This window comes from Coregonus clupeaformis, chromosome 16 (genome assembly GCF_020615455.1).
Source record: "Coregonus clupeaformis isolate EN_2021a chromosome 16, ASM2061545v1, whole genome shotgun sequence".
Lineage (NCBI taxonomy): Eukaryota > Metazoa > Chordata > Actinopteri > Salmoniformes > Salmonidae > Coregonus > Coregonus clupeaformis.
Genome location: NC_059207.1, coordinates 31,946,143 through 31,964,362, shown reverse-complemented (window position 1 = coordinate 31,964,362; position 18,220 = coordinate 31,946,143). Strand labels below are relative to the sequence as shown.

The following is an 18,220-nucleotide window of genomic DNA, read 5'->3' as shown; positions in this document are numbered from 1 at the left end:
CGAATGTGCAAATTGTCCAAATAGATACGCAAGGTAGATGGATCATTTTAAATATATGTTATTGGACCATAAACAGATATGTCTCATTAACCTTTACGGACCAAATAATGATGATCCACACTTCTTTGACAATATACAGTGGGGGAAAAAAGTATTTAGTCAGCCACTATTTGTGCAAGTTCTCCCACTTAAAAAGATGAGAGAGGCCTGTAATTTTCATCATAGGTACATGTCAACTATGAAAGACAAATTGAGAAAAAAAAATCCAGAAAATCACATTGTAGGATTTTTAATGAATTTATTTGCAAATTATGGTGGAAAATAAGTATTTGGTCACCTACAAACAAGCAAGATTTCTGGCTCTCACAGACCTGTAACTTCTTCTTTAAGAGGCTCCTCTGTCCTCCACTCGTTACCTGTATTAATGGCATCTGTTTGAACTTGTTATCAGTATAAAAGACACCTGTCCACAACCTCAAACAGTCACACTCTAAACTCCACTATGGCCAAGACCAAAGAGCTGACAAAGGACACCAGAAACAAAATTGTAGACCTGCACCAGGCTGGGAAGACTGAATCTGCAATAGGTAAGCAGCTTGGTTTGAAGAAATCAACTGTGGGAGCAATTATTAGGAAATGGAAGACATACAAGACCACTGATAATCTCCCTCGATCTGGGGCTCCACGCAAGATCTCACCCCGTAGGGTCAAAATGATCACAAGAACGGTGAGCAAAAATCCCAGAACCACACGGGGGGACCTAGTGAATGACCTGCAGAGAGCTGGGACCAAAGTAACAAAGCCTACCATCAGTAACACACTACGCCGCCAGGGACTCAAATCCTGCAGTGCAAGACGTGTCCGCCTGCTTAGCCAGTACATGTCCAGGCCTGTCTGAAGTTTGCTAGAGTGCATTTGGATGATCCAGAAGAGGATTGGGAGAATGTCATATGGTCAGATGAAACCAAAATATAACTTTTTGGTAAAAACTCAACTCGTCGTGTTTGGAGGACAAAGAATGCTGAGTTGCATCCAAATAACACCATACCTACTGTGAAGTATGGGGGTGGAAACATCATGCTTTGGGGCTGTTTTTCTGCAAAGGGACCAGGACGACTGATCCATGTAAAGGAACGAATGAATGGGGCCATGTATCGTGAGATTTTGAGTGAAAACCTCCTTCCATCAGCAAGGGCATTGAAGATGAAACGTGGCTGGGTCTTTCAGCATGACAATGATCCCAAACACACCGCCCGGGCAATGAAGGAGTGGCTTCGTAAGAAGCATTTCAAGGTCCTGGAGTGGCCTAGCCAGTCTCCTGATCTCAACCCCATAGACAATCTTTGGAGGGAGTTGAAAGTCTGTGTTGCTCAGCGACAGCCCCAAAACATCACTGCTCTAGAGGAGATCTGCATGGTGGAATGGGCCAAAATACCAGCAACAGTGTGTGAAAACCTTGTGAAGACTTACAGAAAACGTTTGACCTGTGTCATTGCCAACAAAGGGTATATAACAAAGTATTGAGAAACTTTTGTTATTGACCAAATACTTATTTTCCACCATAATTTGCAAATAAATTCATTAAAAATCCTACAATGTGATTTTCTGGAAAAAAAAATCTCATTTTGTCTGTCATAGTTGACGTGTACCTATGATGAAAATTACAGGCCTCTCTCATCTTTTTAAGTGGGAGAACTTGCACAATTGGTGGCTGACTAAATACTTTTTTTCCCCACTGTATATATAATAAATTATCAACCCTGCAAGCAATTCAAGACAATATTATTATGGTGGGGGATTATAATACTGTTTTAAATAGCTCAATGGACCGTAAAGGAAATCACACCACAAACAATCACCCACATGCTCTTAAGGAAATTGTGAATGTCATGGATACATTAGAACTAGTAGATATATGGAGGCTTAAATATCCTGATCTAGTGAGATATACATGGCGGAGACTCAATCAAGCTAGTCGTCTTGACTTCTTTCTTATCTCATTCTCGTTGGCACCAAAAGTTTAAAAAGTGTTGATAGGGGACAGAATGCGGTCGGACCATCATATAATTGGCATATACATTACTCTTACTGAATTTCCACGTGGCGGGATATTGGAAATTTAATCAAAGCCTATTGGATGATAATTTATTTTTAACTAGGACAAAGGAATTTATAACTGACTTTTTCCGACATAACATAGGTACAGCAAATCCCCTTATTGTATGGGACGCCTTTAAATGTGCCTTTAGAGGCCATGCAATTCAGTACAAACAAAAGCAATTTAGGTCAAAAGAGTTTATACTAACAAAGGAAATAGAAAGTCTAACAGAACAGATAGATGGCAATAAAAACTAACAGAGGCTCAGAAAAAATTTGAGGAAAAACAAAAAGAAATGGAGAAACTTATTCAAGAAAGATCAAGTGTAATGTATTATAAAAATAAAGCAAACTGGATGGAATATGGGGGAAAATGCACCAAATTCTTTTTTAATCTTCAACATATGAATGCTACCTAAAATAAATTAATGAAACTGGTTACAATTGACGGAGTCACCCATGATTCACCAAATTATATTTTGAAGGAGGAAACAAAGTACTTTAAGCATGTTTTCGTTTCAGTCGCCTCCATCTCCTCTAACTGAAGGTAATTATAGAGATTTTTTTCTATTGATAATGTTAAATTAACAGCCATACAGAAAGACTCATGTGAAGGTGAAATTACAGAGGAGGAACTTCTGGATGCAATTAAAGATTTTAAGTCCGGGAAAACTCCAGGGTTGGATGGCATACCAGTCGAGGTATACCAAACCTTTTTTGATATACTAAGAGGACCGTTATTAGCATGTTTTAACCACTCCTATGTAAATGGTAGATTATCTGACACTCAAGAAGAAGGTCTGATCTCATTATTACTGAAACAGGATACAAGTGGAAAATATAAAGATCCAGTCCATTTAAAAAATTGGAGGCCCCTTACACTTCAGTGTTGTGATGCAAAAATTCTAGCAAAATGTATAGCGCATAGAATTAAAAAGGTATTGTCGGATATTATTCATTCTAATCAGACAGGTTTTTTACATGGAAGATACATTGGAGATAATATAAGGCAAGTATTGGAAACAATAGAACACTATGGAAAATCTGGGAAAACAGGCCTGCTATTCATTGCAGACTTTGAAAAGGCATTTGATAAAGTACGACTGGGGTTTATATATAAATGCCTGGAGCATTTCAATTTTGGAGAATCTCTTATAAATTGGGTCAAAAAAATGTATAGTAACCCTAGGTGTAAAATAGTAAATAATGTATATTTCTCAGAAAGTTTTAAACTGTCAAGAGGAGTGAAACAAGGTTGTCCACTATCGGCATATCTATTTATTGTGGCCATCGAGATGTTAGCTATTAAAAATCAGATCCAACAATAAAATCCAGGGCTTAAAAACAAAGGTGTCATTGTACGCTGATGATTCATGTTTTCTTTTAAATCCACACGTAGAATCCATCCACAGCCTCATAGAGGATCTAGATACATTTTCTAACCTCTCTGGTTTACAACCAAATTATGACAAATGTACTATATTACGTATTGGATCACTAAAAAATAAAAAAATTACATTACCATGTAGTTTACCAATAAAATGGTCTGATGTGATGTGGATATACTCGGAATACAGTGGGGGAAAAAAGTATTTAGTCAGCCACCAATTGTGCAAGTTCTCCCACTTAAAAAGATGAGAGAGGCCTGTAATTTTCATCATAGGTACACGTCAACTATGACAGACAAAATGAGAAAAAATAATCCAGAAAATCACATTGTAGGATTTTTAATGAATTTATTTGCAAATTATGGTGGAAAATAAGTATTTGGTCACCTACAAACAAGCAAGATTTCTGGCTCTCACAGATCTGTAACTTCTTCTTTAAGAGGCTCCTCTGTCCTCCACTCATTACCTGTATTAATGGCACCTGTTTGAACTTGTTATCAGTATAAAAGACACCTGTCCACAACCTCAAACAGTCACAGTCCAAACTCCACTATGGCCAAGACCAAAGAGCTGTCAAAGGACACCAGAAACAAAATTGTAGACCTGCACCAGGCTGGGAAGACTGAATCTGCAATAGGTAAGCAGCTTGGTTTGAAGAAATCAACTGTGGGAGCAATTATTAGGAAATGGAAGACATACAAGACCACTGACAATCTCCCTCGATCTGGGGCTCCACGCAAGATCTCACCCCGTGGGGTCAAAATGATCACAAGAACGGTGAGCAAAAATCCCAGAACCACACAGGGGGACCTAGTGAATGACCTGCAGAGAGCTGGGACCAAAGTAACAAAGCCTACCATCAGTAACACACTATGCCGCCAGGGAATCAAATCCTGCAGTGCCAGACGTGTCCCCCTGCTTAAGCCAGTACATGTCCAGGCCCGTCTGAAGTTTGCTAGAGTGCATTTGGATGATCCAGAAGAGGATTGGGAGAATGTCATATGGTCAGATGAAACCAAAATAGGACTTTTTGGTAAAAACTCAACTCGTCGTGTTTGGAGGACAAAGAATGCTGAGTTGCATCCAAAGAACACCATACCTACTGTGAAGCATGGGGGTGGAAACATCATGCTTTGGGGCTGTTATTCTGCAAAGGGACCAGGACGACTGATTCGTGTAAAGGAAAGAATGAATGGGGCCATGTATCGTGAGATTTTGAGTGAAAACCTCCTTCCATCAGCAAGGGCATTGAAGATGAAACGTGGCTGGGTCTTTCAGCATGACAATGATTCCAAACACAACGCCCGGGCAACGAAGGAGTGACTTCGTAAGAAGCATTTCAAGGTCCTGGAGTGGCCTAGCCAGTCTCCAGATCTCAACCCCATAGAAAATATTTGGAGGGAGTTGAAAGTGTGTTGCCCAGCGACAGCCCCAAAACATCACTGCTCTAGAGGAGATCTGCATGGAGGAATGGGCCAAAATACCAGCAACAGTGTGTGAAAACCTTGTGAAGACTTACAGAAAACGTTTGACCTGTGTCATTTCCAACAAAGGGTATAACAAAGTATTGAGAAACTTTTGTTATTGACCAAATACTTATTTTCCACCATAATTTGCAAATAAATTCATTAAAAATCCTACAATGTGATTTTCTGGATTTTTTTTTCTCATTTTGTCGATCATAGTTAACGTGCACCTATGATGAAAATTACAGGCCTCTCTCATCTTTTTAAGTGGGAGAACTTGCACAATTGGTGGCTGACTAAATACTTTTTTTCCCCACTGTACATATGAGATTGGTAATGCAAGATATGTAAACATTTATTATTATTATTAATATTATTATTATTATTATTAAAGTGGCATTATTAACATTTACATTTTAGTCATTTAGCAGACGCTCTTATCCAGAGCGACTTACAGTTAGTGAATACATCTTTTTTTTATACTGGCCCCCCGTGGGAATCAAACCCACAACCCTGGCGTTGCAAACGCCATGCTCTGTCAACTGAGCAACATCCCTGCCGGCCATTCCCTCCCCTACCCTGGACGGCGCTGGGCCAATTGTGCGCCGCCCATGAGTCTCCCGGTCGCGGCCAGCTGCGACAGAGCCTGGATTCGAACCAGGATCTCTAGTGGCACAGTTAACACTGCGATGCAGTGCCTTAGACCACTGCGCCACTCAGGAGACATTAAAGTGACTAGTGTTCCATTTATTAAAGTGGCCAGTGATTTTCAAGTCTGTATGTAGGCAGCAGCCTGTCTGTGCTGTGGCTGTTTAACAGTCTGATGGCCTTGAAGCTGTCTCTCGGTCCCAGCTTTGATGCACCTGTCAAACGTTTTCTGCAAGTCTTCACAAGGTTTTCACACACTGTTGCTGGTATTTTGGCCCATTCCTCCATGCAGATCTCCTCTAGAGCAGTGATGTTTTGGGGCTGATTTTTCTCATTTTGTCTGTCATAGTTGACGTGATGAAAATTACAGGCCTCTCTCATCTTTTTAAGTGGGAGAACTTGCACAATTGGTGGCTGACTAAATACTTTTTTTCCCCACTGTATATACTGTAATCTATCTATTGCATCTTAGCCTATGCTTTACTCAAAGCCAGTGGCATGTCATTAGTAAAGATTGAAAAAAGTAATGGGCCTAGACAGCTGCCCTGGGGAATTCCTGATTATGTTGGAGAGGCTTCCATTAAAGAACACCCTCTGTGTTCTGTTAGACAGGTAACTCTGTTTCCACAATATAGCAGGTGGAGTCTGAGTCTGAGTCTTCTCTAGTCTCTACTCCTCCCGTTACGGGGTCTGAGACTCCGAAGGCTCCCACCATTAGCTCTGACAAATTGAAAACCCTAGTCATTGGCGACTCCATTACCCGCAGTATTAGACTTAAAACGAATCACCCAGCGATCATACACTGTTTACCAGGGGGCAGGGCTACCGACGTTAAGGCTAATCTAAAGATGGTGCTGGCTAAAGCTAAAACTGGCGAGTGTAGAGAGTATAGAGATATTGTTATCCACGTCGGCACCAACGATGTTAGGATGAAACAGTCAGAGGTCACCAAGTGCAGCATAGCTTCAGCGTGTAAATCAGCTAGAAAGATGTGTCGGCATCGAGTAATTGTCTCTGGCCCCCTCCCAGTTAGGGGAAGTGACGAGCTCTACAGCAGAGTCTCAGCACTCAATCGCTGGTTGAAAACTGTTTTCTGCCCCTCCCAAAAGATAACATTTGTGGATAATTGGCCCTCTTTCTGGGACTCACCCACAAACAGGATCAAGCCTGACCTGCTGAGGAGTGACGGACTCCATCCTAACTGGAGGGGTGCTCTCCTCTTATCTACCAACATAGATAGGGCTCTAACTCCTCTAGCCCCACAGTGAAATAGGGTGCAGGCCAGGCAGCAGGCTGTTAGCCAACCTGCCAGCTTAGTGGAGTCTGCCAATAGCATAGTCAGTGTAGTCAGCTCAGCCATACCCATTGAGACTGTGTCTGTGCCTCGACCTAGGTTGGGCAAAACTAAACATGGTGGTGTTCACCCTAGCAATCTTATTAGGATAAAGACCTCCTCCATTCCTGCCATTATTGAAAGAGATCGTGATACCTCACATCTCAAAATAGGGTTACTTAATGTTAGATCCCTCACTTCAAAGGCAGTCATAGTCAATGAACTAATCACTGATCATAATCTTGATGTGATTGGCCTGACTGAAACATGGCTTAAGCCTGATGAATTTGCTGTGTTAAATGAGGCCTCACCTCCTGGTTACACTAGTGACCATATTCCCCGTGCATCCCGCAAAGGCGGAGGTGTTGCTAACATTTACGATAGCAAATTTCAATTTACAAAAAAAAAATGACGTTTTCATCTTTCGAGCTTCTAGTCATGAAATCTATGCAGCCTACTCAATCACTTTTTATAGCTACTGTTTACAGGCCTCCTGGGCCATATACAGCGTTCCTCTCTGAGTTTCCTGAATTCCTATCAGACCTTGTAGTCATAGCAGATCATATTCTAATTTTTGGTGATTTTAATATTCACATGGAGAAGTCCACAGACCCACTCCAAAAGTCTTTCGGAGAAATTATCGACTCAGTGGGTTTTGTCCAACATGTCTCTGGACCTACTCACTGCCACAGTCATACTCTGGACCTAGTTTTGTCCCATGGAATAAATGTTGTAGATCTTAATGTTTTTCCACAAAATCCTGGACTATCGGACCACCATTTTATTACGTTTGCAATCGCAACAAATAATCTGCTCAGACCCCAACCAAGGAGCATCAAAAGTCGTGCTATAAATTCTCAGACAACACAAAAATTCATTGATGCCCTTCCAGACTCCTTCTGCCTACCCAAGGACGTCAGAGGACAAAAATCAGTTAACCACTTAACTGAGGAACTCAATTTAACCTTGCGCAATACCCTAGATGCAGTTGCACCCCTAAAAACGAAAAACATTTGTCATAAGAAACTAGCTCCCTGGTATACAGAAAATACCCGAGCTTTGAAGCAAGCTTCCAGGAAATTGGAACGGAAATGGCGCCACACCAAACTGGAAGTCTTCCGACTAGCTTGGAAAGACAGTACCGTGCAGTACCGAAGAGCCCTCACTGCTGCTCGATCATCCTACTTTTCCAAATTAATCGAGGAAAATAAGAACAATCCAAAATTTCTTTTTGATACTGTTGCAAAGCTAACTAAAAAGCAGCATTCCCCAAGAGAGGATGGTTTTCACTTCAGCAGTGATAAATTCATGAACTTCTTTGAGGAAAAGATCATGACCATTAGAAAGCAAATTACGGACTCCTCTTTGAATCTGCGTATTCCTCCAGGGCTTAGCTGTCCTGGATCTGCACAGCTCTGCGAGGGCCTGGGATCGGGAGAGACACTTAAGTGTTTTAGTACTATATCTCTTGACACAATGATGAAAATAATCATGGCCTCTAAACCTTCAAGCTGCATACTGGATCCTATTCCTACTAAACTGCTGAAGGAGCTGCTTCCTGTGCTTGGCCCTCCTATGTTGAACATAATAAACAGCTCTCTATCCACCGGATGTGTACCAAACTCACTAAAAGTGGCAGTGATAAAGCCTCTCTTGAAAAAGCCAAACCTTGACCCGGAAAATATAAAAAACTATCGGCCTATATCGAATCTTCCATTCCTCTCAAAAATTTTAGAAAAAGCTGTTGCGCAGCAACTCACTGCCTTTCTGAAGACAAACAATGTATACGAAATGCTTCAGTCTGGTTTTAGACCCCATCATAGCACTGAGACTGCACTTGTGAAGGTGGTAAATTACCTTTTAATGGCGTCAGACCGAGGCTCTGCATCTGTCCTCGTGCTACTAGACCTTAGTGCTGCCTTTGACACCATCGATCACCACATTCTTTTGGAGAGACTGGAAACCCAAATTGGTCTACACGGACAAGTTCTGGCCTGGTTTAGATCCTACCTGTCGGAAAGATATCAGTTTGTCTCTGTGAATGGTCTGTCCTCCGACAAATCAACTGTACATTTCGGTGTTCCTCAAGGTTCCGTTTAGGACCACTATTGTTTTCACTATATATTTTACCTCTTGGGGATGTTATTCGAAAACATAATGTTAACTTTCACTGCTATGCGGATGACACACAGCTGTACATTTCAATGAAGCATGGTGAAGCCCCAAAATTGCCCTCGCTAGAAGCCTGTGTTTCAGACATAAGGAAGTGGATGGCTGAAAACTTTTTACTTTTAAACTCGGACAAAACAGAGATGCTTGTTCTAGGTCCCAAGAAACAAAGAGATCTTCTGTTAAATCTGACAATTCATCTTGATGGTTGTAAAGTCGTCTCAAATAAAACTGTGAAGGACCTAGGCGTTACTCTTGACCCTGATCTCTCTTTTGACGAACATATCAAGACTGTTTCAAGGACAGCTTTTTTCCATCTACGTAACATTGCAAAAATCAGAAATTTTCTGTCCAAAAATGATGCAGAAAAATTAATCCATGCATTTGTTACTTCTAGATTAGACTACTGCAATGCTCTATTTTCCGGCTACCCGGATAAAGCACTAAATAAACTTCAGTTAGTGCTAAATACGGCTGCTAGAATCCTGACTAGAACCAAGAAATTTGATCATATTACTCCAGTGCTAGCTTCCCTACACTGGCTTCCTGTTAAGGCAAGGGCTGATTTCAAGGTTTTACTGTTAACCTATAAAGCGTTACATGGGCTTGCTCCTACCTATCTTTCCGAGTTGGTCCTGCCGTACATACCAATACGTACGCTACGGTCACAAGACGCAGGCCTCCTAATTGTCCCTAGAATTTCTAAGCAAACAGCGGGAGGCAGGGCTTTCTCCTATAGATCTCCATTTTTATGGAACAGTCTGCCTACCCATGTGAGAGACGCAGACTCGGTCTCAACCTTTAAGTCTTTACTGAAGACTTATCTCTTCAGTAGGTCATATGATTGAGTGTAGTCTGGCCCAGGAGTGTGAAGGTGAACGGAAAGGCTGGAGCAACGAACAGCCCTTGCTGTCTCTGCCGGGCCGGTTCCCCTCTCCACTGGGGTTCTCTGCCTCTAACCCTGTTGCAGGGGCTGAGTCACTGGCTTGCTGGTGCTCTTTCATGCCGTCCCTGGGAGGGGTGCGTCACTTGAGTGGGTTGAGTTACTGACGTGATCTTCCTGTCTGGGTTGGCGCCCCCCTTGGTTTGTGCTGTGGTGGAGACCTCTGTGGGCTATACTCGGCCTTGTCTCAGGATTGTAAGTTGGTGGTTGGGGATATCCCTCTAGTGGTGCGGGGGCTGTGCTTTGGCGGAGTGGGTGGGGTTATATCCTTCCTGTTTGGCCCTGTCCGGGGTTTCTTCGGATGGGGCCACAGTGTCTCCGGGACCGCTCCTGTCTCAGCCTCCAGTATTTATGCTGCAGTAGTTTATGTGTCGGGGGCTGGGGTTAGTTGGTTATACCTGGAGTACTTCTCCTGTCTTATCCAGTGTCCTGTGTGAATTTAAGTATGCTCTCTCTAATTCTCTCGTTCTCTCTTTCTCTCTGAGAACCTGAGCCCTAGGACCATACGTCAGGACTACCGGGCATGATGACACCTTGCTGTCCCCAGTCCGCCTGGCCTTGCTGCTATTCCAGTTTCAACTGTTCTGCCTGCGGCTACGAAACCCCTACCTGTCCCAGACCTGCTGTTTTCAACTCTAAATGATCGGCTATGAAAAGCCAACTGAGAGACCTGAGCCCTAGGACCATACGTCGGGACTACCGGCCGTGGTGACTCCTTGCTGTCCCCAGTCCGCCTGGCCTTGCTGCTATTCCAGTTTAAACTGTTCTGCCTGCGGTTATGGAACCCCTACCTGTCCCAGACCTGCTGTTTTAAACTCTAATGATCGGCTATGAAAAGCCAACTGAGATTTATTCCTGATTATTATTTGACCATGCTTGTCACTTATGAACATTTTTGAACATCTTGGCATGGTTCTGTTATAATCTCCACCCGGCACAGCCAGAAGAGGACTGGCCACCCCTCATAGCCTGGTTCCTCTCTAGGTTTCTTCCTAGGTTTTGCCTTTCTAGGGAGTTTTTCCTAGCCACCGTGCTTCTACACCTGCATTACTAGCTGTTTGGGGTTTTAGGCTGGGTTTCTGTACAGCACTTCGAGATATTAGCTGATGTAAGAAGGGCTATATAAAATAAAATTGATTGATTGATTGATGGAGTAAAGCCATAACACATACGTTTTTCCAGCAGCAGACTATGATCGATAATGTCAAAAGCCGCACTGAAGTCTAACAAAACAGCCCCCACAATCTTTTTATCATCAATTTCTCTCAGCCAATCATTAGTCATTTGTGTAAGTGCTGTGCTTGTTGAATGTCCTTTTCTATAAGCATGCTGAAAGTTTGTTGTCAATTTGTTTACTGTAGAATAGCATTGTATCTGGTCAAACACCATTTTTTCCCAATAGTTTCTTAAGGGTTGGTAACAGGCTAATTGGTCAATATTTGAGCCAGTAAAGGGGGCTTTACTATATTTGGGTAGCAGAATGACTTTTGCTTCCCTCCAAGCCTGGGGGCACACACATTCTAGTAGGCTTAAATTGAAAATATAGCAAATAGGGGTGGCAATATCGTCCGCTATTATCCTCAGTAATTTTCTATCCAAGTTGTCAGACCCCGGTGGCTTGTCATTGTTGATAGACAACAATAATGTTTTCACCTCTTCCACACTCACTTTACGGAATTCAAAATTACAATGCTTGTCTTTCATAATTTGGTCAGATATACTTGGATGTGTAGTGTCAGCAATTGTTGCTGGCATGTCATGCCTAAGTTTAATAATTGTTTTCATTGGCAAGATTAGCAAAGTAGTTTGCAGTATCAGTTGGTTTTGTGATGAATGAGCCATCTGATTCAATGAATGATGGAGCTGAGTTTGCCTTTTTCCCAGAAAATGTCATTCAAGGTGCTCCAATGCTTTTTACTATTATTCTTTATGTCATTTATCTTTGTTTCATAGTGTAGTTTCTTCTTCTTTTTATTCAGTTTAGTCAAATGATTTCTCAATTTGAGTGAGATAGGAAGCGATGTGAATTAGATGTGCTTACTAGATTACTTAAAAGTGACAAGCCATTCAGACCAGCCTTCCTGACTGAACTTGAACGCATGACAGTGTCTAGGGTTTACCGAGAATGGTGTGACAAACAAAAAACATCCGGTCAGCGGCAGTCCTGTTGGCGAAAACAGCTCGTTGATGAGAGGTCAAAGGAGAATGGCAAAAATCGGGCAAGCTAACAGGCAGACCACAAACAGGCAAATAACGGCGCAGTACAACAGTGGTGTGCAGAACGGCATCTCGGAACGCACAACTTGTCGGTCCTTGTCATGGATGGGCTAATGCAGCAGACGACCACACCGGGTTCCACTCCTATCAGCTAAAAACAAGAAGAAGTGGCTCCAGTGGGCACACGATCACCAACACTGGACAATTGAGGAGTGGAAAAACATTGCCTGGTCCGACGAATCCTGGTTCCTGTTGCGTCATGCTGATGCCAGAGTCAGGATTTGGCGTAAGCAGCATAGCCCCATCCTGCCTGGTGTCATTGGTACAGGCTGGTGGCGGTGGTGTAATGGCATGGGGAATGTTTTCCTGGTACACATTAGGTCCATTGATACCAATTGAGCAATGTTTCTATGCCCCGAAGAGTTCAGGCTCCTGGATGCAAAGGGGGGTTCGACCCGGTACTAAATGGGTGTACCTAACTGGCCACTGAGTGTACATCAGTGTGTGGGTCTCTATTTATCTATGTGTGTGTGTGTGCACACTTAGAAAAAAAGGGTTCTCCTGGGGACAGCCAAAGAACCCTTTTGGAACCTTTTTTTCTGAGTGTGTGTGTGTGTGTGTTTCACTGGATCTCCTCTCCTGCCTGGTTAATGAGTCTACAGGGGAGCGCTGTGTTGGTGTCTAGTACTCACCACCCACCCTGGGCTCAACCTCAGACAGACCGACAGCAGAGACGGCTCGATTACCACTCCTGAGACTGAGGGGACCTAACACCCACACTATGCACTAGACACACACTCAGAGCCAAACACACAGGCCTGGCTACACAAACACACAGGGTAGAGCCTAATGCTGTCTATACACAAAACACACAGTTAAAACTATTTAAAAACTGTGCCAGTCTAATTGTGAGTGATAAGTCATAAGTTGTATTCACATTCTCTCTATTTCTCTCCCTCTCCCAGTTTCACTCGATCACTCTAAAATTAGAGAGTTACATTAAAATGGAGGCCAGGGGAATATATAGCCTGTCTTTCTAGGGACACTGTGTACTGTAATTAGTAAACTAAACTAGAGCAGGCAGGGGTTGGACTGCTGCCAGTCATTGGGTGGCTTTTCCCACAGCCTTTTGACCACAGACACCAATCACAAGCAACAAGAATGAGTCCTTTTGGAAAGAAGAGAGTTCTGTTGTCAAGAGTTTGAATGAGCGGCTGGTTCTCACGGTAACGGTAACGGTAGCAGCATACAGTAGTAGTCTGTCTTCCACGTTCCAACCTCCTCACTGAGAGACAGGACCACACTGCCCCCATGTGGCCACAATGGAGACCCCACAGAGTTTTCTAGTAAGAATGTTAACCCAAACATCCGGCACAAATACCAGTGGACACTGGAGACCAGAGCAGAGGCTATTTAACAGTCTGATGGCCTTGAGATAGAAACTGTTTTTCATTCTCTCGGTCTCAGCTTTGATGCACCTGTACTGACCTCGCCTTCTGGATGATAGCGGGGTGAACAGGCAGTGGCTTGGGTGGTTGATGAAGACATCAAAACTATGAAATAACACATATGGAAGCATGTAGTAACCAAAATATGTCAACCTGACAGTTAAAACAAGAGTTTCTGCAGTAGGGTTTAATATTTTCCTGGTATTTTACACAAATGTGCCATTCCGAGAATAAATCACTTTTCTCCCGGGTAAAGAGGTATTTCCCGCCAAAACCGGAAGTGTCATTCTAAAGTATATAAACCATATAAATATGTCTGGATTTGATTAGAGCTTTGATCAGCATGAAAATTCAAGTCTGATGCTACCTGAGCCATACATTAGAAGACATTATGAGCCCTACAATAAACAACATTTTATGAGCCCAAGCCCAAAAAAGTCAATATGATTGTGCTGTTATCCAATACGTAGCCAACCACACATTAGCCTACGCACAACAGAAAAACTGAAAAAGGCCATAGATGTAGCCATGCTCTCTTGGATAAATAAATTAAACAAGTTCCAGTAGGCTAATCTTTCTGACTGTGGACTGCATTACTGTAATGTACTATATGGACTGGAATTACATACCTCGTTCAAACCATGAAGCTGGGGGAGAACATGTGATGCTGGTGCAGGACATGCGGCGTAAAAAGTTACAATTATAGGCTAGTTGTAAGGTTCTGTATTTATTTTCTTAGTTCACCTTGTGTTCTTGAACGTAGCCCTGTCTTTCATATTTGTTCATGGATTTCACCTGGGTTAGTTACTCACCTGGTCTCATCAGCTCCTTATTTAGTTCAGTTCATTCTGTTTGTGCCTTGTGAGGTGTTGTTCGTTTTGACTCTACTAAGCCTTGTCTTAGCTCGTTTGTGAGAATCAGCTATAGCCTTCAGTCCTAGTTTTGATTCACCTGCCTGTTTGCCTACCTGTGTATGACCATTGCCTGCCTGTGACCACGATTCCTGCCTTCTACGAAGGTGAAATAAACACCTGCCGCGCTCTGCGCGTGAATCTACAACTTTAACTCCATGAGTATTCATTACACTAGTGATTTTAATTTTACATTTGTATACAGTACCAGTCAAAAGTTTGGACAAACCTACTCATTCCAGGGTTTTTCATAATTTTTACTTTTTTCTACATTGTAGAATAATAGTGAAGACAACAAAACTATGAAATAACACATATGGAATCATGTAGTAACCAAAAAAGTGTTAAATCAAAAAATATTTTATATTTGAGATTCTTCTAAGTAGCCACCCATTGCCTTGATGACAGCTTTGCATTCACTCAACCAGCTTCATGAGGTAGTCAGTCACCTGCAATGCATTTCAATTAACAGGTGTGCCTTGTTAAAAGTTAATTTGTGGAATTTCTTTCCTTCTTAATGCGTTTGAGCCAATCAGTTGTGTTGTGACAAGGTAGGGGTGGTATAAAGAAGATAGCCCTATTTGGTAAAAGACCAAGTCCATATTATGGCAAGAACAGCTCAAATAAGCAAAGAGAAACGACAGTCCATCTTTAAGACGTGAAGGTCTTTAAGTGCAGTCGCAAAAACCATCAAACACTATGATGAAACTGGCTCTCATGAGGACCGCCACAGGAATGGAAGACCCAGAGTTACCTCTACTGCAGAGGATAAGTTCATTAAAGTTAACAGCACCTCAGATTGCAGCCCAAATAAATGCTTCACAGAGTTCAAGTAACAGACACATCTCAACACCAACTGTTCAGAGGAGACAGCGTAAATCAGGCCTTTCATGGTCGAATTGCTGCAAAGAAACCACTACTAAAAGACACCAATAAGAAGAAGAGACTTGCTTGGTCCAAGAAACACAAGCAATGGACATTAGACCGGTGGAAATCTGTCCTTTGGTCTGATGAGTCCAAATGTGAGATTTTTTGTTCCAAACACCGTGTCTTTGTGAGATGCAGAGTAGGTGAACGGATTATCTCCGCATGTGTGGTCCCCACCGTGAAGCATGGAGGAGGTGGTGTGATGGTGCTTCGCTGGTGACACGGTCAGTGATTTATTTAGAATTCAAGGCACACTTGACCAGCATGGCTACCACTAAATTCTGCAGCGATACGCCATCCCATCTGGCCTGCGCTTAGTGGGACCATCATTTGTTTTTCAACAGGACAATGACCCAACACACCTCCAGGCAGTGTAAGGGCTATTTGACCAAGAAGGAGAATGATGAGTGCTGCATCAGATGACCTGGCCTCCACAATCTTCCGACCTCAACCCAATAGAGATGGTTTGGGATGAGTTGGACCTCAGATTGAAGGAAAAGCAGCCAACAAGTGCTCAGCATATGTGGGAACTCCTTCAAGACTGTTGGAAAAGCATTCCAGATGAAGCTGGTACTGTACCTTTTACCTACTGGGCATTTGTTCAACTAAACTAACATACCTGTCAACAAGACACACAATACGTAAATCCCCCCTCTGTAAACAATTATATAACCTCCTTCTCCCATTCTTTTGCAAGGTAATCTATCTACTCCACCTTTATTTAGCCTGGTAAGACATTGAGAGTAAACTCTTTTACAATGATGGTCTAAATAATTAAATACCAATACAGGACTCACAGCGGGAAGTCCCTTTACATTTAAAACAGCATAACATTATTAAACAACATTTCTTCTTACCAGACTGGTTGTTCATCATGCGGATGGCTTTAGCCTTGGCCAGCTCCAGCGCTGTGACCCATCTCTGACGCTCCACCTCAGTGCTGGCCTTCAGGTGGTAGGTGCGGCCGCCGCTGCTCAGGACGATGTTACAGGCGTCCTCTGTGTCGATGTGAGCTGTGGCCAGGTTGATAGTGCCGCGACACGTATGGGCCATCTCTGCCTGAGTCCTGCAGGGGGACACCCAGACAGACAGAGAGAGAGACAGAGAGGGGGACAAGACACAGCGAGACGGGGACAAGACAGAGACAGACAGAGAGAGAGAGACAGGGCCAAGACACAGACAGACAGAGAGAGAGACGAGGACAAGAGACAGACAGACAGAGCGAGACGGGGCCAAGAGAGAGAGAGAGAGAGAGAGAGAGAGAGAGAGAGAGAGAGAGAGACAGGGACAAAAGAGAGAGAGACAGGGACAAGACACAAACAGACAGACAGACAGAGAGAGAGAGACGGGGACAAGACAAAGACAGAGAGAGAGAGAGACGGGGACAAGACACAGACAGAGAGAGACGGGGACAAGACACAGACAGAGAGAGAGCGAGAGAGAGAGAGAGAGGGGGACAAGACACAGACAGAGAGACAGAGAGAGAGAGAGGGGGACAAGACACAGAGAGAGAGAGAGAGAGAGAGAGAGAGAGAGAGAGAGAGAGAGAGAGAGGGGGCAAGACACAGACAGACAGAGAGGGAGACGGGGACAAGACACAGAGAGAGAGAGAGAGAGAGAGAGAGAGAGAGACAGAGACGGGGCCAAGACACAGACAGACAGACAGACAGAGAGAGAGAGAGAGAGAGATGGGGCCAAGACACAGACAGACAGAGAGAGAGAGTGACGGGGACAAGACACAGACAGAGAGAGAGAGAGACGGGGACAAGACAGAGACAGAGAGACAGACAGACACAGAGAGAGACGGGGACAAGACACAGACAGAGAGAGAGAGAGGAGGACAAGACACAGACAGAGAGAGAGAGAAAGAGAGAGAGAGAGAGACAGGGCCAAGACACAGACAGACAGAGAGAGAGAGACGGGGACAAGACACAGACAGAGAGACGGAGACAAGACACAGACAGAGAGAGAGACAGAGACAAGACACAGACAGACAGACAGAGAGAGAGACGAGGACAAGAGACAGACAGACAGAGAGCGAGACGGGGCCAAGAGAGAGAGAGAGACGGGGACAAGAGAGAGAGAGAGACGGGGACAAGACACAGACAGACAGACAGACAGAGAGAGAGACGAGGACAAGAGACAGACAGACAGAGAGCGAGACGGGGCCAAGAGAGAGAGAGACGGGGACAAGAGAGAGAGAGACGGGGACAAGACACAGAGAGAGAGACGGGGACAAGACACAGACAGAGAGAGAGAGACGGGGACAAGACACAGACAGAGAGACAGACAGACACAGAGAGAGACGGGGACAAGACACAGACAGAGAGAGAGAGAGAGGAGGACAAGACACAGACAGAGAGAGAGAGAAAGAGAGAGAGAGTGAGACAGGGCCAAGACACAGACAGACAGAGAGAGAGAGACGGGGACAAGACACAGACAGAGAGACGGAGACAAGACACAGACAGAGAGAGAGACGGAGACAAAAAACAGACAGACAGAGAGAGAGACGAGGACAAGAGACAGACAGACAGAGAGCGAGACGGGGCCAAGAGAGAGAGAGAGAGACGGGGACAAGACACAGACAGACAGACAGAGAGAGAGACAAGGACAAGAGACAGACAGACAGAGAGCGAGACGGGGCCAAGAGAGAGAGAGACGGGGACAAGAGAG

The 18,220-nt window shown here is 43.7% G+C and overlaps 1 protein-coding gene across 2 annotated transcripts in view; it reads right to left on the bottom strand.

The window, feature by feature from the left end:
- LOC121584894 (oxysterol-binding protein 2) overlaps positions 1 to 18,220 on the bottom strand; it is a 95,476-nt gene that overhangs the window by 51,608 nt on the left and 25,648 nt on the right. For both annotated transcript variants that reach the window (XM_041901114.1, XM_041901115.2), the window contains exon 2: positions 16,405 to 16,613. In XM_041901114.1, the coding sequence (XP_041757048.1) occupies positions 16,405 to 16,613 (209 nt within the window). The remainder of the gene's footprint in view (positions 1 to 16,404; positions 16,614 to 18,220) is intronic.